The sequence below is a fragment of the Squalius cephalus genome, assembly GCF_949319135.1.
Source record: "Squalius cephalus genome assembly, chromosome: 13".
Lineage (NCBI taxonomy): Eukaryota > Metazoa > Chordata > Actinopteri > Cypriniformes > Leuciscidae > Squalius > Squalius cephalus.
This window is the reverse complement of record NC_137134.1, coordinates 17759816-17777858: the sequence shown is the minus strand read 5'-3', so window position 1 is coordinate 17777858 and position 18043 is coordinate 17759816. Positions and strand designations below refer to the sequence as shown.

Sequence of the window (18043 nt, the reverse complement as noted above, 5' to 3'; positions counted from 1 at the left end):
CATTAAATTTGTTGCCACCTATTTATTAATCCTCAGTTGTATTAATTTGTTTCCTTTTTTTTTTTTTTCATTTTTGAATGAATGAATTAAATTAATAAATAAACGAATAAAGTCCAGGGGATTTGTTTGTAACAGTTAGGTTTATTTTTTTAAATTTATTAGTTTTTTATAAGTTTTTATATTAATAAAGTAAATATATATATATATATATATATATATATATATATATATATATATATATATATATATATATATATATATATATATATATATATATATATATATATATATAATATTAAATATATGGCCAGCATGTCTCTAGCCCCTATTTAATTATTAATTGTATTAATTTTTGAATGAATAAAATAATTAATAAATTAATAAAAAATAACCATAGAAAATAAATATAATGTACTTGATTACATTTAAAATGAAGAAATAAGAAATGTTCACAAGTTAATTAATAAAGAATTCATTAATTAATTCTGTGGGCGGCACATCTCCACAGTGGCATCCAATGGATTCATCCAACATAATTGTGCGATTTAGGTGAAGGATTCAGTGGGAAAGTATGTTCCATTGTTGCCTGTGCTTAAAAGGGTGCAAAGGAAAATCAATTCGATCAAATCGTTTTATATTGTATTACACTTGGAAACACGTCACGTTATGGAAGTCAAACGGGTTGCGCTGGCTGTTTCATGTTAATTCTGTTTCATGTTCTACCACCGATCTGAGGCCAGTTTTATAGATCTCTGGATAATGATTTAAAGTGTTTTGGGAACAGATGCTTAGAACAGCAGTTAGGAACCTCAGAAGAAATCCAGCCTGTAGGAATCATTTCTTAATGTTATTGCATTAATTTTTCATTTTGTTCATTGGTTTATTTTGGTTGAGGTCATTACCATTTTTGTTTTTTGGTGGCAGAGGGAAGCGAAAAGCACTCCATATGGATGTTATTGGGTCTTGTGAATCTGGCCCCGTGTGTGTGCGTGTTTTGCAGAACTCACGGGCAGTAGATCAAAGCGGTGCCGTGGGGCCAATCCTGTTTAATTGAGCTGTATCTCAGCGTCAGGGGTCAAGGTGACACTGGAATAAATCATCCCCCGCCTCGCTCCCCACACACACCTCCAAAACACATACACACTTTTCCCCATTAATTAGAGCCTTTCTCAGCATGTCTGAGCTTCAGTATAGCAGAAGCAGTGGTCAGCAGTGCAAAACATCCATACTGCAATGGGTTATTGCCGCAAAAGCACTCTGTATTTTTAGCTGAGAGAGAGAAAGCGAATGAAAGGGGTCTGTAGCAACTACTGATCTGACAGCTTGCTTTTGTAGCACAGAAAGAAAAAAGGAAAGAAATGAATAAACTAAAAGAAAGCATATCTTGTGAGCCCCGCCTAATAAATCTGAATGACGTGGATCTGGTGGAACCTGATTATTAAGGGCTTCCTTAACACCGACTAGTCAAAGGTATTAGTCATACATAGTCTGTGTTGTAGTGTGGGAAAAAACAGACCCTAAAATTCTCTTTGTTTATTTTTAATTAAATTTTTTTAGTTCTATCATTTTGTCTTTATTATATTAAATCTCTTTAGTACTTTGATTTACCAATTAATTTAACCCTTTCGCACATACGATCACACCGTGTGATTAGAACGGTCAGTGCATCACGTGATCAACTGCTAAATTCAGATGTGCTTTCGCACATTGGCTGGCGCTGAGCCAGAGACAAGCGCGCTCAGCACTGTCATATATCACAACTTTCCAGTGTTTTCAACCACATAATGTTTATTTTAGGTTTCAGACATATAAATTCACATAAGTACTAAAAAAACCCATACATTTAGAGTTTGTAAAATACACACTGATGTCTATGGAAGAGGCAATAATAATCATTTCCATTATAATTAGACACATTTTATTCATATCAGATACACATTGTGTAAGTAACTTTAAAGTTTAGGGGAGAGCCGGGACAGTTGAAACACTTTTCAGATAAATGTCGTTTTCTAAGATAAGGTTACAGATAGATTTTTTATTTTTTTGTGATTAACAACTCACATATGTGTTCTCTTAGTATCATGTGTTATTCGGTACAAATATAGAATGATTTAAGTAAAATATGACTTTGAACGGGAGTTGTGCTTTGTTTCAATCGTCCCGCCTGTGCGGGACGGTTGAAACACAGGGGTGGGACGGATGAAACATGACAGTTTAAATGGCAACTATTCATCTAATGCTTTTTTTTTTTTGTGAACAACACCTGACAAGTAACTTATGTACATATTGTTACAAACATATTTTGTAATTTATTTTCATTTAAAGGTTCATATTAACCATTTTTGTTCTGTCGCCCAATAAACAATTGGCGATAAGCCTATGAGCATTTTGTAATCTTTCTAATGGGCTATTTTGACGAAGACAGACAAATCAGTTTACAATTAATTTTCTTACATTTCTTCCTTGAGTCATATTGAGTGTTTGCTAGTTGAATAGCCTGTTATTATGAAGAAAACGAGGTCAACCAGACGACGATAAATTAAATTTATTGAATATTTAAGATTGGACAATTGATGATTATTACAGAGATAGCATGTGTTGCGTAATTGAAAATTAATTTGCATTAAAAGAAACACAAGTCTAGAAACAGTATATGAATCTATGAACAGTATAGGCTATGACCAGGTTTAACGTGCAGGACGCGCGGTCGGGACGGTTGAAACACTGTTTCAACCGTCCCGACAGCGCATCCTGTCATTTAAACCTCTTTTGCTCTTAAACTAAAAAACTCTGATATTGCCCACTTAAAGCTCCAATATGTAGGAATTTTGTAATAAAATTTCCAAAAATAACTTGCACAGTGTGATATATTTCCTCCAGTTGTGTACTTACAATATCTCAAAAGTCTCCAAAGATTTTTTATTTCAGAGAAATTCCGATTTTAAATAACTGGCCGTCCCGGAAAAGAAATGTCGCGCCTCAGTGACGCAATATCCCTTTTTACCATGTGATAGGATATTCCACCACACCGGATTTATTGTTTTATTATTATTTTTTTTTACAACAACTTTGAGGTTTTTTTTTCTTATCACAATAAACAATAAAGACGTCTGACAAAGAATAAAAAAAGAATAAAATAAAAAATATGACCCACCACACCGGAATATCGCATGGTCAAATGCGGAAGTGGTGGTTAAAGCGTTATAGCCATAGACTGTATGGTTATAGCTGTTATGGATCACGAACTCTTTGGAGAGTATTGAAGTGCCAACAAAACGAAAGCGTCCATATTCGGATACACTCAGACTGTGTGACAAACGGAGGAATAAAACCCAGATAAATATCGGCAGGCGTTTTCGAGATGGAGAGAGCTGCGCGTCAATCTTGGACTTGACCGAGACTCTGCTCTCGCGAGTGTATTGATAGACAGGTAAGACATGCAACTGTCAATAATAGCACTTATAAACAAAGTTATATTGCTCTTTGTACTTTGGTAAGGCTTTTTATCACGTGTGGTGACCGAGCTTATGGCAGTACAATTAAATACAATCGGATATGATGTTAAAAAAATATATTTAGTCATTACTTGCAAATGTTCGTTCAAATTTACTTTTAGATATTGGTTTGAACACGTTAAACAACACGGCATTAACCATAAAAACGTAAAACTGCACAACATTAACCAAACAAATCATTTGACAAATAGCTGTATGTTGTAACGGGATAATATAGCATAACATTTCACGTTCCTTGCAGTTCATTAATTATGATGAAATAAAATAATACGATCAGACAGGTAATACAAAAACGAATAAATTACCTCATCCGTGATCATGATTCATTAATTCCATGTAGATATATCGCTAGATGGTGAAAACGCATTAAAAACGACATCTCCCATCGTCACCTCCTTCATAGCGTCATCAAGCTTCGCCTTTGTTATTGTTGAAACTGCGCCCTCTTGTGGTCAAATACCAAAGTCGCATACTGGAGCTTTAAGGGTGTGTTGCAGTACTAATACACCTGCGTTATTATCATTACAATGGCACATGAAACAATAAATCCAACTTGTCAGTAAAAAAAAAGTACCGCACGAAAGAATTCACTCACCGCATTCAAAAACAGCTTTGCGGCTTTAACTCCAAAACGACACGACGTAAAGAAGAAATGTTTTCGCGGGTATGTTAGGCATTGCGTGCTGTACGTGCTGTCGAAATTTGACGTACATGACGTGAGTGGTTTTCAAGAAAATCTCAGTGTTTCATCCGTCCCGCGTTTCAATCGTCCCGCCTCTCCCCTACTCTATTTTTCTCCCAGTTCACTTACTTTCATATATTCCGGGAGAAGTGGATGAATTCACGTGTTGTAAATCCAACAGATCCGATTCTCTGAACTGTGGCACAAACTAACATGCGCATACAGCTCAACTAACACGCTTCTTTAGCTAACACTTCCACTTGCATATATTTGACAATCGGAATATCAGATATTTGACATAAAAGCAGATCATCATTCATTCAGCGCTGTTGTTGCTGCGGTGTGTCACGTGACATGCAATGACGCGTCACCATGGAAACCATAAAGTGACCATCCATCCATCCATCCATCCATCCATCCATCCATCCATCCATCCATCCATCCATCCATCCATCCATCCATCCATCCATCCATCCATCCATCCATCCATCCATCCATCCATCCATCCATCCATCCATCCATCCATCCATCCATCCATCCATCCATCCATCCATCCATCCATCCATCCATCCATCCATCCATCCATCCATCCATCCTCCGGTATTTGTACTTTTGGACATTTCTAGTAGTGACACTGCTCCACCACAGAATAGTGATGCTGAAAGCACTTGTGTGTGTGTGTTTCTTCTTGCGAGTGAAGAGATTTGTGTGCAGAGACGGGAGTGATGTGAGGAGGGGGCTAGCCTTGCGAGTGGAGGGCCGCAATCAGTCACACACTGACACCTCCGCTCTCTTCAACCTCCCTCCCTCTCTCACCCTTTCAGCTCTGACAGGTTTGTCCTCCTGCAGTGCTGACACACTCGGGCTGATAAACCACCGCAGGGGTTCAGGGGCATCTCGATCCACCTCCTCCCCCATCTACCCCTCCAGCAGTGCTGATTATCACACTCGGGGGAGAGAGGGAGTGAAAAAGACAACTGGACTGAGAGCGGGATGAGCTGAGGGGGACAGGGAGACCGAAGGACACATTAAAGCATCTTTAGCACGTATACAGCCGATTTCAATTTTAGAACTGCCCTGTGATTGGACCGTTTCAAAACTCAGTCATGTAGATGCTTGGTTACTAAAGGTGAAGCATTCTTTTCATTACGTTTTATTTGCCAAAGTGTTATAGCCAAATTCTAAGGCAGCATCACATGTATTCTCATAAGAAAGGCATTCCCAGAATCCATCGCCCTGAGCTCAGTGGAAAAAAATCACAATTGTTTCCTCCTTCAACCTTCAACCTCCTTCAACCTTCAACCTCCTTCAACCCAGCGGAAACCCGCCCCATACTGTTGCTGATTTAATTGGTAAACTTAATTATGTAAAAATATGCTAAAATGTATTGATCGAAGTTGATTTTATTTAATTAAACTACTATTTAATTAAAAACAGACTAGATAATTTTAACCAAAATAAGTGTCATTTAAGCTTCTAAGAGTATTGCGTTATTAGCTTAGCAACATGCTCTATAATCTCTACTCCTAGTTCTAATCGCGCCGTTTTGCTTGTCAGGAGTCGTAAGGTAAGCCAGTCAGAATAGTGGTCATTAGCATATCGTCTTAGGGTACGTTTACATGACAATGTACTACAAACAGAAATGTTTTTCCTTTACGTTTTTCACGTACAGACAACAACGTTACACAGAAAACGACTAAATGACTAAAAACGCTGTATTACTCATGCCAGGCCAGTAGTTGGCGATGTCACTTTGTAAAGAAACACTAAGTGTCTAGTCTGAACACGTAATGTGCATGACGTCACCGTTTTCACAAATTCGTATTTTTGTAGTTTACACAAAGACGATAAAGCTATAGTTTTCAAAAACGTGCACTTTGAAACCCGTTTTCAAAAGTTTGTGTTTTCAGGCCATCAAAACGCCGTTGTCATGTAAATGAACGGCCAAGACGCATATAAAGTTTTCCGTTTTTTAATTGAAAACGGTGTCGTTCGAACAGCCCCTTGAAAGCAAAGTAGAAAAATGTGTATCTATCATAAGTGGCCCTAAAGGGAAAAAAAGACCAGATACTTTGAGTGATTGCACTAAATGTGACTGCAATGTCGCATAAAACATGTCCCAAACTCCTTTGCTTGTGTGTTGACATACCTTCACAACAGATGGCTTTGTTTTATTTGCATTTCAGCTCCGTTTTCCAACTCGGTTCGGTTGTTAAAAGTGTGACGATGACAGTAAAATCTTGGCCTCAGTCCAGTGAGTCTTAATTAGGCCATTGCAAAGCTGTCACTATCCACTCAATTACCACAATCACTTAAGCCACACGGCTGCCCGGCACGTCCCTCAAGCCTCTCTGCACTCATTACCACGCTAATCTACCACACAGATGCATTCAACAGCACGCCACCGACTGTAGATCACCCAGTCACACCAGTAGAGCATGTGAACGCTGGTTTAACTGTCTGGCATTTGGTCCGTTAAGGGTTTGTTGGCTTGTGTGTTCTTGAGTTTGTTTTTGGGGTTAAAGGAAACATGAAGGATTGTGCATGCAATCTTTAAATGTAACATAGATGAATGTGTCCCCTTTAAAACTTCTCCCACTCTTCTTTTGGAAGGGCTTCGGCCCAAACCGAAGTGCAACTGGATCAGTTGTGTGGAGGATTTGGTCTGGCTGAAAGTCCTGACATGGTTTTTGTGTGTGAAATGGAGAGAGAAAGTGGTGGCTCGCTTGTCCCGGGTCTGTCAAGCCGCTGTAAGCAAGCCCGAGGGAAGCGAGAATGGCTCCTATATCAATTTATTTCTCTCTCTTTTTCTCTTTGTGACAGTAATGAAAAGGCATGTCCTGGTAACTCGCTCTCGCGCAAATACACTGAGGCAGGAGAGGGAGAAATGCATGTAGGGGAAGGGGGGGTGTCATCTCACTTAGGAGGAAAAATGAAAGCGAGAGAGGAAAGAGGGCGGTAAGTGGTTTAAAGAAGATAAAAAGCTCAGACAGTGGAACTGAAACGGATGAATGTAATGAAAGGAGAGAAATGGGATTTTCTTAGCACTGTTTTCCGGTAATTACGTGAACAATAAGTGAGGTAAATAGCACATTAGCTTTATTTGTCATTGTGACCATTATACATTACAGTCTCTTTGCGGTAAATAGAATTTAAATATTTTTCTCATATATCACTAGATCAGGGTGATAACAAAATATTTCTGATTATTGTGAGGATGTAAAATGTTAATCAACACTGTTAATATACATAAAAAAAAAATAAAAAAAAAAAAAAAAAAAAAAAATATATATATATATATATATATATATATATATATATACATACATACACATCAAAAAAACAAAAAGATGTATATATAAAATACTCTATATTATAATGTGCAGACATAATTAATTTCAATATTTTTGTGTATCCTTGGATGCCTTGATATTTTTTAACTAGATAGTTACTGTTTGAGATAAAAATTGATTGTAAAACGGCTGAAAAATGTTGAAATTTACTTAGCTGTATCCCCAGCCTTAATTGTCACCATTAGCAGTAAAATCTGTGCATGTTAGATGCCACAACATGTTAATTGAATCCAGATACCAAAAAAAAAATCCTCTAGATGAGTTTTAACAGCGCACATAAAATGCTACCAAAGCATAAAGCGCATTAAGAGTTTGTTTGCACCTTCAGTAATAACATCTGTTGTGTAAATTGAGACTTAATCACAGATTTCCAGTGATGTAATATCGTTTCTTTTTATGAGATGCTCAAATGAGGCTTTCATTATCCCAGATGGGCTCTCACGCTTAGAGTAATATGCCGTCTCGGCACATTTCTAGCCATCTAGCATTTCTCTATAGCCTTGTGCTTTAGTAGTAATGATGTACGAATGGTGTGGCCATCTGTCCCAGCGTGATGTATTATAGCCCAGAGATGACCTTTGTGGCGAGTGGCTGGAGCTCTTCGGTGTGGGTTTTTTGCAGGACTGTGGCTAACAGGCACTGATGTGCTGCCCTTTGTCAGCCTGACTGGGTCTGACAGGCATGCTGGAACCGCAGGAGTGATGGGACAGTTAATGTGGAGCATTAGAGTCCTACAGGGAAGGGCCAGAGAGGTCTCAAACCAGAGTAGATGTTGGGCACCTGTAGGTCTATAGAGCTAGAGAATGAGGAGTCTGTCTGCATAGATTAGGTGTAAGCAGTGTATACATACACTAGTCAACTTTTGAAGTGGATCAAAACCTTTCATCAAAGTTATACATGAATTCTGAACAATAACCGTTCTTGTCTTAGGACAACTTTGAACTTTTGTGATCTCTTTCAAATGTTGACTACTGTATGTGTGTGTGTGTGTGTGTATATATATCGGCTGATACCGATAATTCTTTATATCTGAAAACTGATAACCGATATATTGGCCGATAAATCTAAATCCAAGTTTTTATATAATGTTTGAGAGCCTGGTTACAAAAACAAAAGTCTCACCATCAAAAGCCATGTCCCAAGCACACATTAATAATGTTATTATAATTTTTTGTAGCCTATATGACAGACTTGCACTGCACATGTTGCACTTCATATTTTACGCATTTCAAAACCGTCATGGCGGACAGTGTGCATCTGAAGTGTCTCAGCTGAAGGAAATGATACATTATTTATCGGCTTTAATATATCGGCCAAATTTTCTTATTGGGCTGATAACGATCGAGTTAAAAATTAACGTATATCAGCCGATATCGAGATGGTGGCCGATATATCTTGCATCCATAATATTTATCAATACAAATGATGTGTGTGTGTGTATATATGTATGTTGTATGTATGTGTCATTTTAAACTTACAAATATATTAAATAATTATATTATATGGCATATTCCTTGATTTTTATATTAAATATTTGTTTTATCAGGTTTTTATATATATATATATATATATATATATATATATATATATATATATATATATATATGATCATTATTCAGTATATATTACTATGCATATAGTTGGTTCATTAAGAATTACACTGGATTATTTGTGAAATCATCCGAATTATTGGTGGAATTAGGTGGATTATTTACAGGGTTAGGCGGGTTTGAAGGAGGATTAGCGGGTCCACACTTTGATTCTGGTTCTCCAGATGGGACCATTGTACCGCACCAAGCATCAATAATGCACAGGGAACAGGGTGAAAGAGTCTGTGACATTCTGTCTTCAATAATTCACCAGTCAGCGGGGGACGTATGGGCCCGCCTGTTTCTTTTTCCAAACATCACCCCGTTGTGTTCTTTTCGAGAGGGCGCGATGAAGGGGGTGGAAGTGTCGGATGGTGGTCTGTTTATAAAGATGTCACACACCTCCCCTTTGGCCTATTCTTCATCTTGTAATCCTGTTTGAGAGTGTGATGTGCTTGTATGTGTTACAAGACGCCCCGTGTAAGTATGCGAGTTGCAATGGAGATGCTTAAAAATGGAATTTTTGGGCAAATATTTAGATTTTTTTTTTTTTTTTACTTATGCAAAATAGCTAATTAATTAAAAATAAAATGAGAATAAGATGAATTATGGACCAGACCTTTTACTGTTTATTCTCAATGGAACGTACCTCATCAAGTCAAAGTTCTTTTTGGAATTCAGCACACATTGTGAAAGTATGGGATTTCGCAAGCAGCCAATCTGACTGAAATGAGTATCTCTAGCTTAAATGTGTCGCAACGGCCCCTGTTTGAGTGTGTATATATGTGGTGTTAATGAGATTTATGGGCTTGAGATGGTAATTAGATGTTGAGTCAGCTCTCACATTGCATTTCTGCCTGATAAGCACTGACATCGGTGGATTGTGTCTCTTTTCTCTGTTTCTCACCATTCTCTCTCTGTCTTTCACTGTCTGCATTACTCACTCTGCGCCGACATAGATATGAAAGATCTGACCGAGCTGCCGTGGCCTCCTCCGGTTGGACAGCTGGAGGAGGAGCCCGTCTGTGGCGAGCAAGGTGAACTTTGACCCCCTCCTCCTCACTGCTGCCCCTCCAGTGTCCTGCATCTGCCGAGCTCGCTGAATCGCTGTATTGCTAGGAAACTCCCGTTTGCTTCCCGTTTGATTTCAGTCACTCCCACTCAGATCTGCTTTCATCACGGTAGCATGTGATGAGTGCATGAGGTCTTCACTGGGGATGCACCGATACTATAATTCTACTGATACCAGCGTTGTAATGTTAACTTAAATGAAAATTAGAAATGTAGCCTTGGCAATTGACTGAAATAAGTGCAAGTAGATGTAGCCTACTATAAATAGATATAATTATAAATGTACTATAAAAATATAATTTTTTTTTATAAAAACGCTTAACAAAATGACCAAAACCCTAGCTAAAATTAAAATATAAAAAAATATTATAATAGTATATACATAATACTCAAATAACACTGGCCGATACAGATAAGCCGATTATTGTTCAGCCAATAAATGGCCAATATTTTAATTCTAAACTATTTTGTCTAAAAAATTTACTAAAATCAATTATTTTAAATGCGACAAGCGAATTTAGACATCACAATGTTATAAAGTATTGTTATAATTTCGGTTGAATATGTAAATGAACAATGTTTACTCATTCTCATGTTACTTGGACCGAGAAATTCACGTTTATTTGTTAACAAAAGTCCGCCAGGATCACGCTGGATCCTTCGCTGGGATCTGAAAGTAATTCAACTAAATGTTGACTCTTCTTGCACCCAAGTTGACACCATTATGACAAAGTTTGCCAAGAAGTATTTCCTACTAAAGCAAGGTGGTATTTGACTCTGGTCAAGTGTATCCATAGCCGACTGGTCGGAGTGGCCTTGGATGGCAACATGCCTAGTGCATTATGGGTGTTGAAGTTTTTCTAACTATTTGGCATAAGGGAAGACACCAGCCTTTTTTCTCTGTTTTCTCTAGCCAGGTAGCACAATTTTAATTGAAAACCCATTTTGCCAGCTGTGAAGTGAGCCTTAGATGACGGCAAAGATAATCTAAATGTGAAAATACGAGAAATGAGCATTGCGAATTAAATGCCTACCTACTGATAAAACTAATTATAAAATCAGATGATTACCAATAAGGTACCGATCAATTGTGCATCCCTAGCGTTCACACTTGGTTTGATTGTTTGATCCAAACTTCAGTTCGATTAACCCCTTCTATGGATCAGCAGGTCTCTTTTCACATTGTATTGTTTGTGCTGAACCCTGGCACGTTTGCGTTATAAATTTGACACCTTAATTTCCAACAACCCTCCTGTTTTATTACTCCTCGTTGCCCTGGTTTAGACTCCTCCTGCTCTGCATATCCACCATTGTTTTGACCGTTTTAACCAGGTATAATGCGACAAGCTTATTTGTTTAATATCTGATATATGGAACAGGATTTACGACCAATCACATTTCACGATAGGTGGCGCAACTCAGCAACATGACAGTTGTCCGATTAAAGTCTTTTGCTCATCCTGTTGTATCCACACTACGCCACAAACCACATACATCATTTGAAGCATAAAACTAAGACTAACATGAAAGAGTATTATCAATTGCCAGTTTGTTGCATCATTCCTGGTTAGGACTCGGTGGTAGAAAACCTACCGTGTTTTCATTTTTCAAACAACTTTAATCACTTTTGTACTTCTGTTTGATGTTGAATTGAGTCTTTTTGTCTCTCTCGCCGTGTCCTTCATACAGTGCAGTTTGAGGGTGCAGAGTGGGACCGTTCCTGTTCTCCCACAGAACGCCTGAGGTGTTCCAGGCCTCTGCAGACCACAGGCAGCATGAAGCTACGTAAGCCCAGCGATCCTCATTCCACGATCGGGGAGAGAGTGGATCCCAACCTTACCCTGGAGAAACAAGTGTACGTCCAACACGTCGCCACAAACCATTAGAGGTTTGAAGAAAAAAACGAGAGGGGAAAAGAGACAGCTAAGCTCAAAAAAATTCCGCAATTAGAATGCTATCCTGTAATGCATCTTGTGATTTGCTGACCCTCATGTCGTTCCAAACTTGTACATACATTCTTTCTTCTGTGAAACATGAAAGAAGATATTTCGTTTTTGTCCACACAATGAAAGACCGTGAGATCCAGTGGGAGACATTTTCAAAATATTTTCTTTTGGGTTCCACAGACAAAATAAAATGTCATACGGGTTTGGAACGCTTTGAGGGTGAGTAAATGGTGACAGAATTTACAGTTTTGACATTTTCAAGATACTAGCCTGATGGTCTCGCAGTGTGACTCTCGGGCCTTTGGGAGCGTCAATATAGTGTGTTATCATTTTATGACTGAGAATATGATTTATAACTGCAGTGTGCATGGATACTCCATTAGAAAGATCAGTCAAGTGCGTCCAAAATATTGCTATGAATTAGTCAGCTGTTCAGGATACAAAATCCCCCAGACACATCAACCTCAGTTAGACAGCAGCTGTGGTCTCACGGGGGACATGCCACGACTGTCACAAACACACACGCTCACTTCTCAAAATATTTACAGGTGTCATATCCACACATTTGTATTGCACCAAAAGCAGTGTAGGTGGACCCTTAGAATTAAACAACCTCTTTGTGAATGTTAAAAGTCCACAAAATCTGAAAGATCAAAGTGCACAATAAATGAAGGTATTCTCTCCCAAACGAAAGAACCAATTCTGATCTGCCTGAAACAAGTCATCAATAGTTCCAGTCTTACTTCCTTCTCAAACCTATGTAGGTTTGTAACAAATTTGCATTTTGCCAGCCGATGCTTTTCACATAATGCATAATTGCATAATGCTTTTCACTGGCTGCTCACGAACATCTACTTTGACCCGCCCTTTAACATTGTAGTTGTAGCTGAGGCCTGGAAGAGTTTGGTTTGTGTTGTCAACATGTAGAGAAGACTGTTTTCAGCCCTGCCAGTTAGAATTGATGTGGTACAACTGACACCATTGTTACTGTTTGTATCACTGTGTATAAAATACTGATATGGTAATGGACGTTATGTTTCCGACAAGCGATGTAAGCGGTAGACCAATCACAATAGACTGGGCCATCTGACCAATCAGAGAAGAGTAGACCAATCACAACAGGGGCACGTTCAAGCTCAAACCGGTGCGCAACGTTTTGCTACGGTTTCCAGGTTGAACGAAATGTTTCCTGGAAACGGTGTGCAACGGGGTTTGAGATGCGCTTTCTCTTGTTTGGTGGGTGTGTCAAAAATGTCAGCCCAATCAGCAGCAACATGTACAGTATATAAACTACGCGGTATTAAAGAGAGCTCGCACAATGGGTCCAACGAAGTCGTTTACAAATGTGGCCGCTGCAGCTCGGTATACGCAACAATTGAAGATATCTGTCGACATGTTTGTCGTAAGAGTTTTATAGTAAAAATATAGCATATCAACAGTGATCAGCAATAATGATAAGCCTAATACTCAAAATAAAAATAAGGAAATATAGATCATAACACGGTCTCAGAGGTAAGAAGTGGATTATCCTTCACCTGAAATGTTTATATTTTCCTCATGAAATGTTTATATATTCATCATGAAATGCGAGGTAAATGTTGGATCACAATCATTAGAAACTGCAGTTTCCACAAATCCCTTCACTCGATTGGAATGTTCTCTTTTATTCTGGACGGCAAGGGCAGTGACTGTAACATCGAGTGTATTTTGCAGTATTAAACACGTATTTATACCGATTTAATCAGGCTTAGAAAATTCTTCAAAAAGAGCACAAAGAATGGCCTTCTCAGCTGCCGTAGTTGCAACTCTTGCGTCATCAGAACAGGGTGTTCAACGCACCACCGTTTACGTTTAAAGAACGTTTTGCAACTTTTTGTCGGGGCTGAACGCAGCCCTGATTGGGCTATCTGACCAATCAGAAAAGAGTAGACCAATCACAACAAACTGGGTCATCTGACCAATCAGAAGAAGAGTAGACCAATCACAACAAACTGGGTCATCTGACCAATCAGAGAAGAAGAGTAGACCAATCACTATAGACTGGGCCATCTGACCAATCAGAGCAGAGTAGCTGCAATGTATATTATGGGAAAATGTAAGTGTTTTTTGACCTTGGATGCATGTAAACCTTTTGTAGGAGACGTCCAAAACAAAATTAGGAACCTTTAAAATAGCATAATACAGCCATTTTAAGACTTCTATGTGGTAATAGTTTTTGTTATGATTTGCTTACCTCTTTGCCTTTGAAATGAGAATCAAAACTGCTGGATAGCTTTTGATGTGTAAATATCATGTTTTTGACATCACATCATGTCGTCCTTCAGATGGTATCACGGCTCTCTGTCGCGCTCAGAGGCTGAGTCTCTACTGACCCTCTGTAAGGAGTGCAGTTATTTGGTGCGAAACAGCGAGACCAGTCGCTTGGACTACTCCCTTTCTCTGAGGTACTGTACAGCCTCCCTCCAGCACAGCCACATTTTATTTCTCCATTCCCTCCATTACCGTTAAATGAAATGAGCAAATCTCATCCCCATTACCCCATTCCAGCTAATTGCCTTGTGTTTTGCTTCATTTGTGTCTAGTTGTCTGTATCTTAGTAGTTTTTGTTCTTCATTCTCACCTACAATTATTTTTTTCACCCATCAGAAGAGTTAATCTTTTCAAAGAAATTGCAATACAATACATGAATATAATATAATTCACTTTAATATAATTATAATATAATAATCATTTAAGCTTGTGTATTTTATATATGCATAAATGCATAACTTATACTGATTTCCTTCATTTATTTAATATATTATCATTTAATTTAAAACATGCTGTTTATTAAAAAGTCACATTTTAGATTCAAATTTGTGTTTTTAAGCAGATTTGTGATTGCTTTAAACAGTAATACAGCATATTTTGTGATTTTATGTGATATTACTGTTAACTGTTGTTTGCCTACAATTATTAATAATTACCTTTTTTTTTTTGGCCAATCAGAAAATTGTGGAGACTTTGTCTGCTTTCATGTGACTTTTTCCCATCAGTGTTCAGCACATCAGTTTCTTGAATTATCTATATATCTGTTCTTATCTCACATTTAAACATATTTGTTTTTCTATTGTTTTATCATACTCTTATTTTTCTCATAATTTTCTTTTGATTCAATTTTCACCTTTTGCAAAACGGCCCCTGCCTCATTTGCACACTGATGTGCTTTTCGATTGGCTATCAGCTAGAGCGATAATGCTTATCTGGTCAAATCTCGCAGCTCTAATTACTGTGTTGATCCAGAGCCCCTGGTTCCCCTCCTCTTTCTTCTTTTCCTTTTATTCTCCCCGAGCTGTAATCAGGCAGGTGAACAGCTCTTCAGTTCACAAAAGCTGCTCCTGCCAGCATTAATGAATATGAATGACCCCGCAGAAAGCCGCAGACACAAGCGGGGAGGCCTTTCACACACCTGAACACACTCCGTAATCACACACGCCTTGTAATGCAAGTGCACAACTGCACACTTCATAAGTCATGGGCAAAAAAACACTCCAGAACACGTTCAACAACACGCTGAGACTTCGTTCACATGAAATCTTATTTTTACAAGCCGCATTCGTGCGACAGCGTCTGACAACTGTGGGAATGGATGAATGAACAGCGCTGTCTGATGTCATAATGCTGTACGCCAGCGGCCTTTGAGGTCTGATCCAAATCAAAGTGACAGCAGCTCAACACCAAGAGCTTTGAACGAGCCGCCATTGAGATTCACAGGCTTTTTCTTGAGCCCAGATCCTTCTATAAGTGACTCTGTTCGTCACGTACCTGGTAGATAATACCTTTTTGGAGACGACAAGCTCCTTGAACATGTTAAGTCTTGAATTTTAATGTGCTGCTTCAGCGCTAGCTTGATTTTTAAAAGGGTGAGAAAGATACTCTCAGCCTCCTTGTGATTTTATTCACTCTTATTAAAGTGAATTGTATAGTACAGTATAATGACAGCCTCAAACAAACCAATCACTTCCTGTTTCTATACATAGAAATCCAGCAGTTTGGACTGTCTTAAAGGGGAGGTCTAGAATAATGTTAACATCGGGCCGTGCTGAAGTTATTATATTCTTAAGCCGGGTGCACACTGTGCGATTTATAATAGTCCTTTACGATTGTTGCTTGTAAGACTGTATGAACATGATCATCGCTGTAAGCCATGGAAGATCTCAGTTGTCATTAACGTCAGACTGTACGACAGTCAAGACACGTTAAAAACGGACGCATGCAAGTAAACTTGTCTGGAGTTTTACATCAATCAATGGCACGTTCGGTGACGTGAGCTGCATTACACGCGGGATTTAAATGGTGGATACAAAGAATACTCTAACGTTAATTTTGGTCATGGCTTGTCTTGATAAACGAAGACAATTTGACGATCGTCGTAGGAGAAGTCGCACTGCAGGACTGAGAGTCAAATCTTCTAACACTGGCAGAATTTCATCTGTGGTAAAATTGGATCGCAACGGTTATTAATTGGCTATCGGTGAACATGTCGAATTAACGATCAAAGACTTCAGATTTTAGCCTAGGATCAGAGGAATCTTTTAGGATTTGCTAAATTTGTCTCAGAGGGCCAAAATCGCACCGTGTGCACCCGGCTTTATACATTACTCAGATTGTCCTGTTTATTGTGGGTAGTCTTTTGTTCACCAGTGACCTATATACGAGATTCACAGGCCCACCTAGGGATCATGTTATATTAAAGCTGTCAAGTCATGATAAAATGATTGGAATATATGGATTTTAACATATGACGCAAGGCTATGGCGCTATAATACGATGGTACAAGTGGCGTTTGTTTTGTTGAAAGCATTTTCAGGTTTATTTTGTTGCTCAACATGCCCAAAGAATAAAAGTGGTTTTGTATGTTCTTTTTCAGGAGCTGCCAAGGTTTCATGCACATGAAGTTCAGCCAGTGCAAAGATGGCCGCTATATCCTGGGCCAGAACAGCCCTCCGTTTGACACCATCCCTGAAGTGATCCACTATTACACCACACATAAACTCCCCATCAAAGGAGCTGAACACTTGTCCCTGCTCTTCCCTGTGCTGGTTCAGACTCTCTGATTGGTCAGAGCACTGCAGTGAAAACAGACGGCAGAGGTATATGCCATTGGGAATGAACATTCAACAAATTCGGCACACCAACTTATGGCTCCCTCATGTCTTGATTGTACAAAGCATCTGGTTGAGGACACAAACATTTACATTAGATACTTCAAATCCATTTACAGTTAGATCTGTTCACATGCCATTTCACATACTTGTTAATAATTCTTTTCAATCTCACCAAATTAACCTTATGTGAACCGCACCGGACTGGTGGCGGCGAGACCTGTTGCTTGTCTTCAGTCGTCTGTCTGAGTTATTCTCCACTGGGATGGTGAATTTGCCACTGCTAATGTTTATTGATCGATTAGTAGCCTCTTAGGATGAGCAGACGAGCCTCCGCTCTTTTATAGCTGCTGTAAAAGACATTTCCACACGGCCGTTTATGACTATCGTCTCTTTAAAATTTGTAAAGCCTTTTGGTTCTAGTAAGACCCTTGAGACCACACACACAAATGTTGTTTGGCTGTAGACCTTGGAAAAGTTTCATTGTCTTTGTTTGACCTCAGCTTTGTTGGTGTGGCTGGTCGTAGATCAGTGAATGTTGGCAAATTTTAATGTTGAGGACAGTAGCTGATCAATTGATTGATGTGGTGTTTGAATCATGATCACTCACAGAGATGTTCCTGTAATTGGTATATTAGGTCACCGATACAGAAAAATGCTGAAATTGTGTTTCTTTAACTCCTGTTTGTAAACTGATTTACATGTGTTATATAATAAACTTCCTATAGAGAATGCTAGTAGTT

At 38.6% G+C, this 18043-nt stretch overlaps 1 protein-coding gene across 4 annotated transcripts in view; it reads left to right on the top strand.

The window, feature by feature from the left end:
* The window catches only part of shdb (Src homology 2 domain containing transforming protein D, b), a 32737-nt gene extending 14694 nt beyond the window's left edge, over positions 1-18043 (top strand). For all 4 annotated transcript variants that reach the window (XM_079891417.1, XM_079891415.1, XM_079891414.1 and 1 more), the window contains exons 6-8: positions 11900-12065; positions 14481-14600; positions 17066-18043. In XM_079891417.1, the coding sequence (XP_079747543.1) occupies positions 11900-12065; positions 14481-14600; positions 17066-17252 (473 nt within the window). In that variant the 3' untranslated portion in view covers positions 17253-18043. The remainder of the gene's footprint in view (positions 1-11899; positions 12066-14480; positions 14601-17065) is intronic.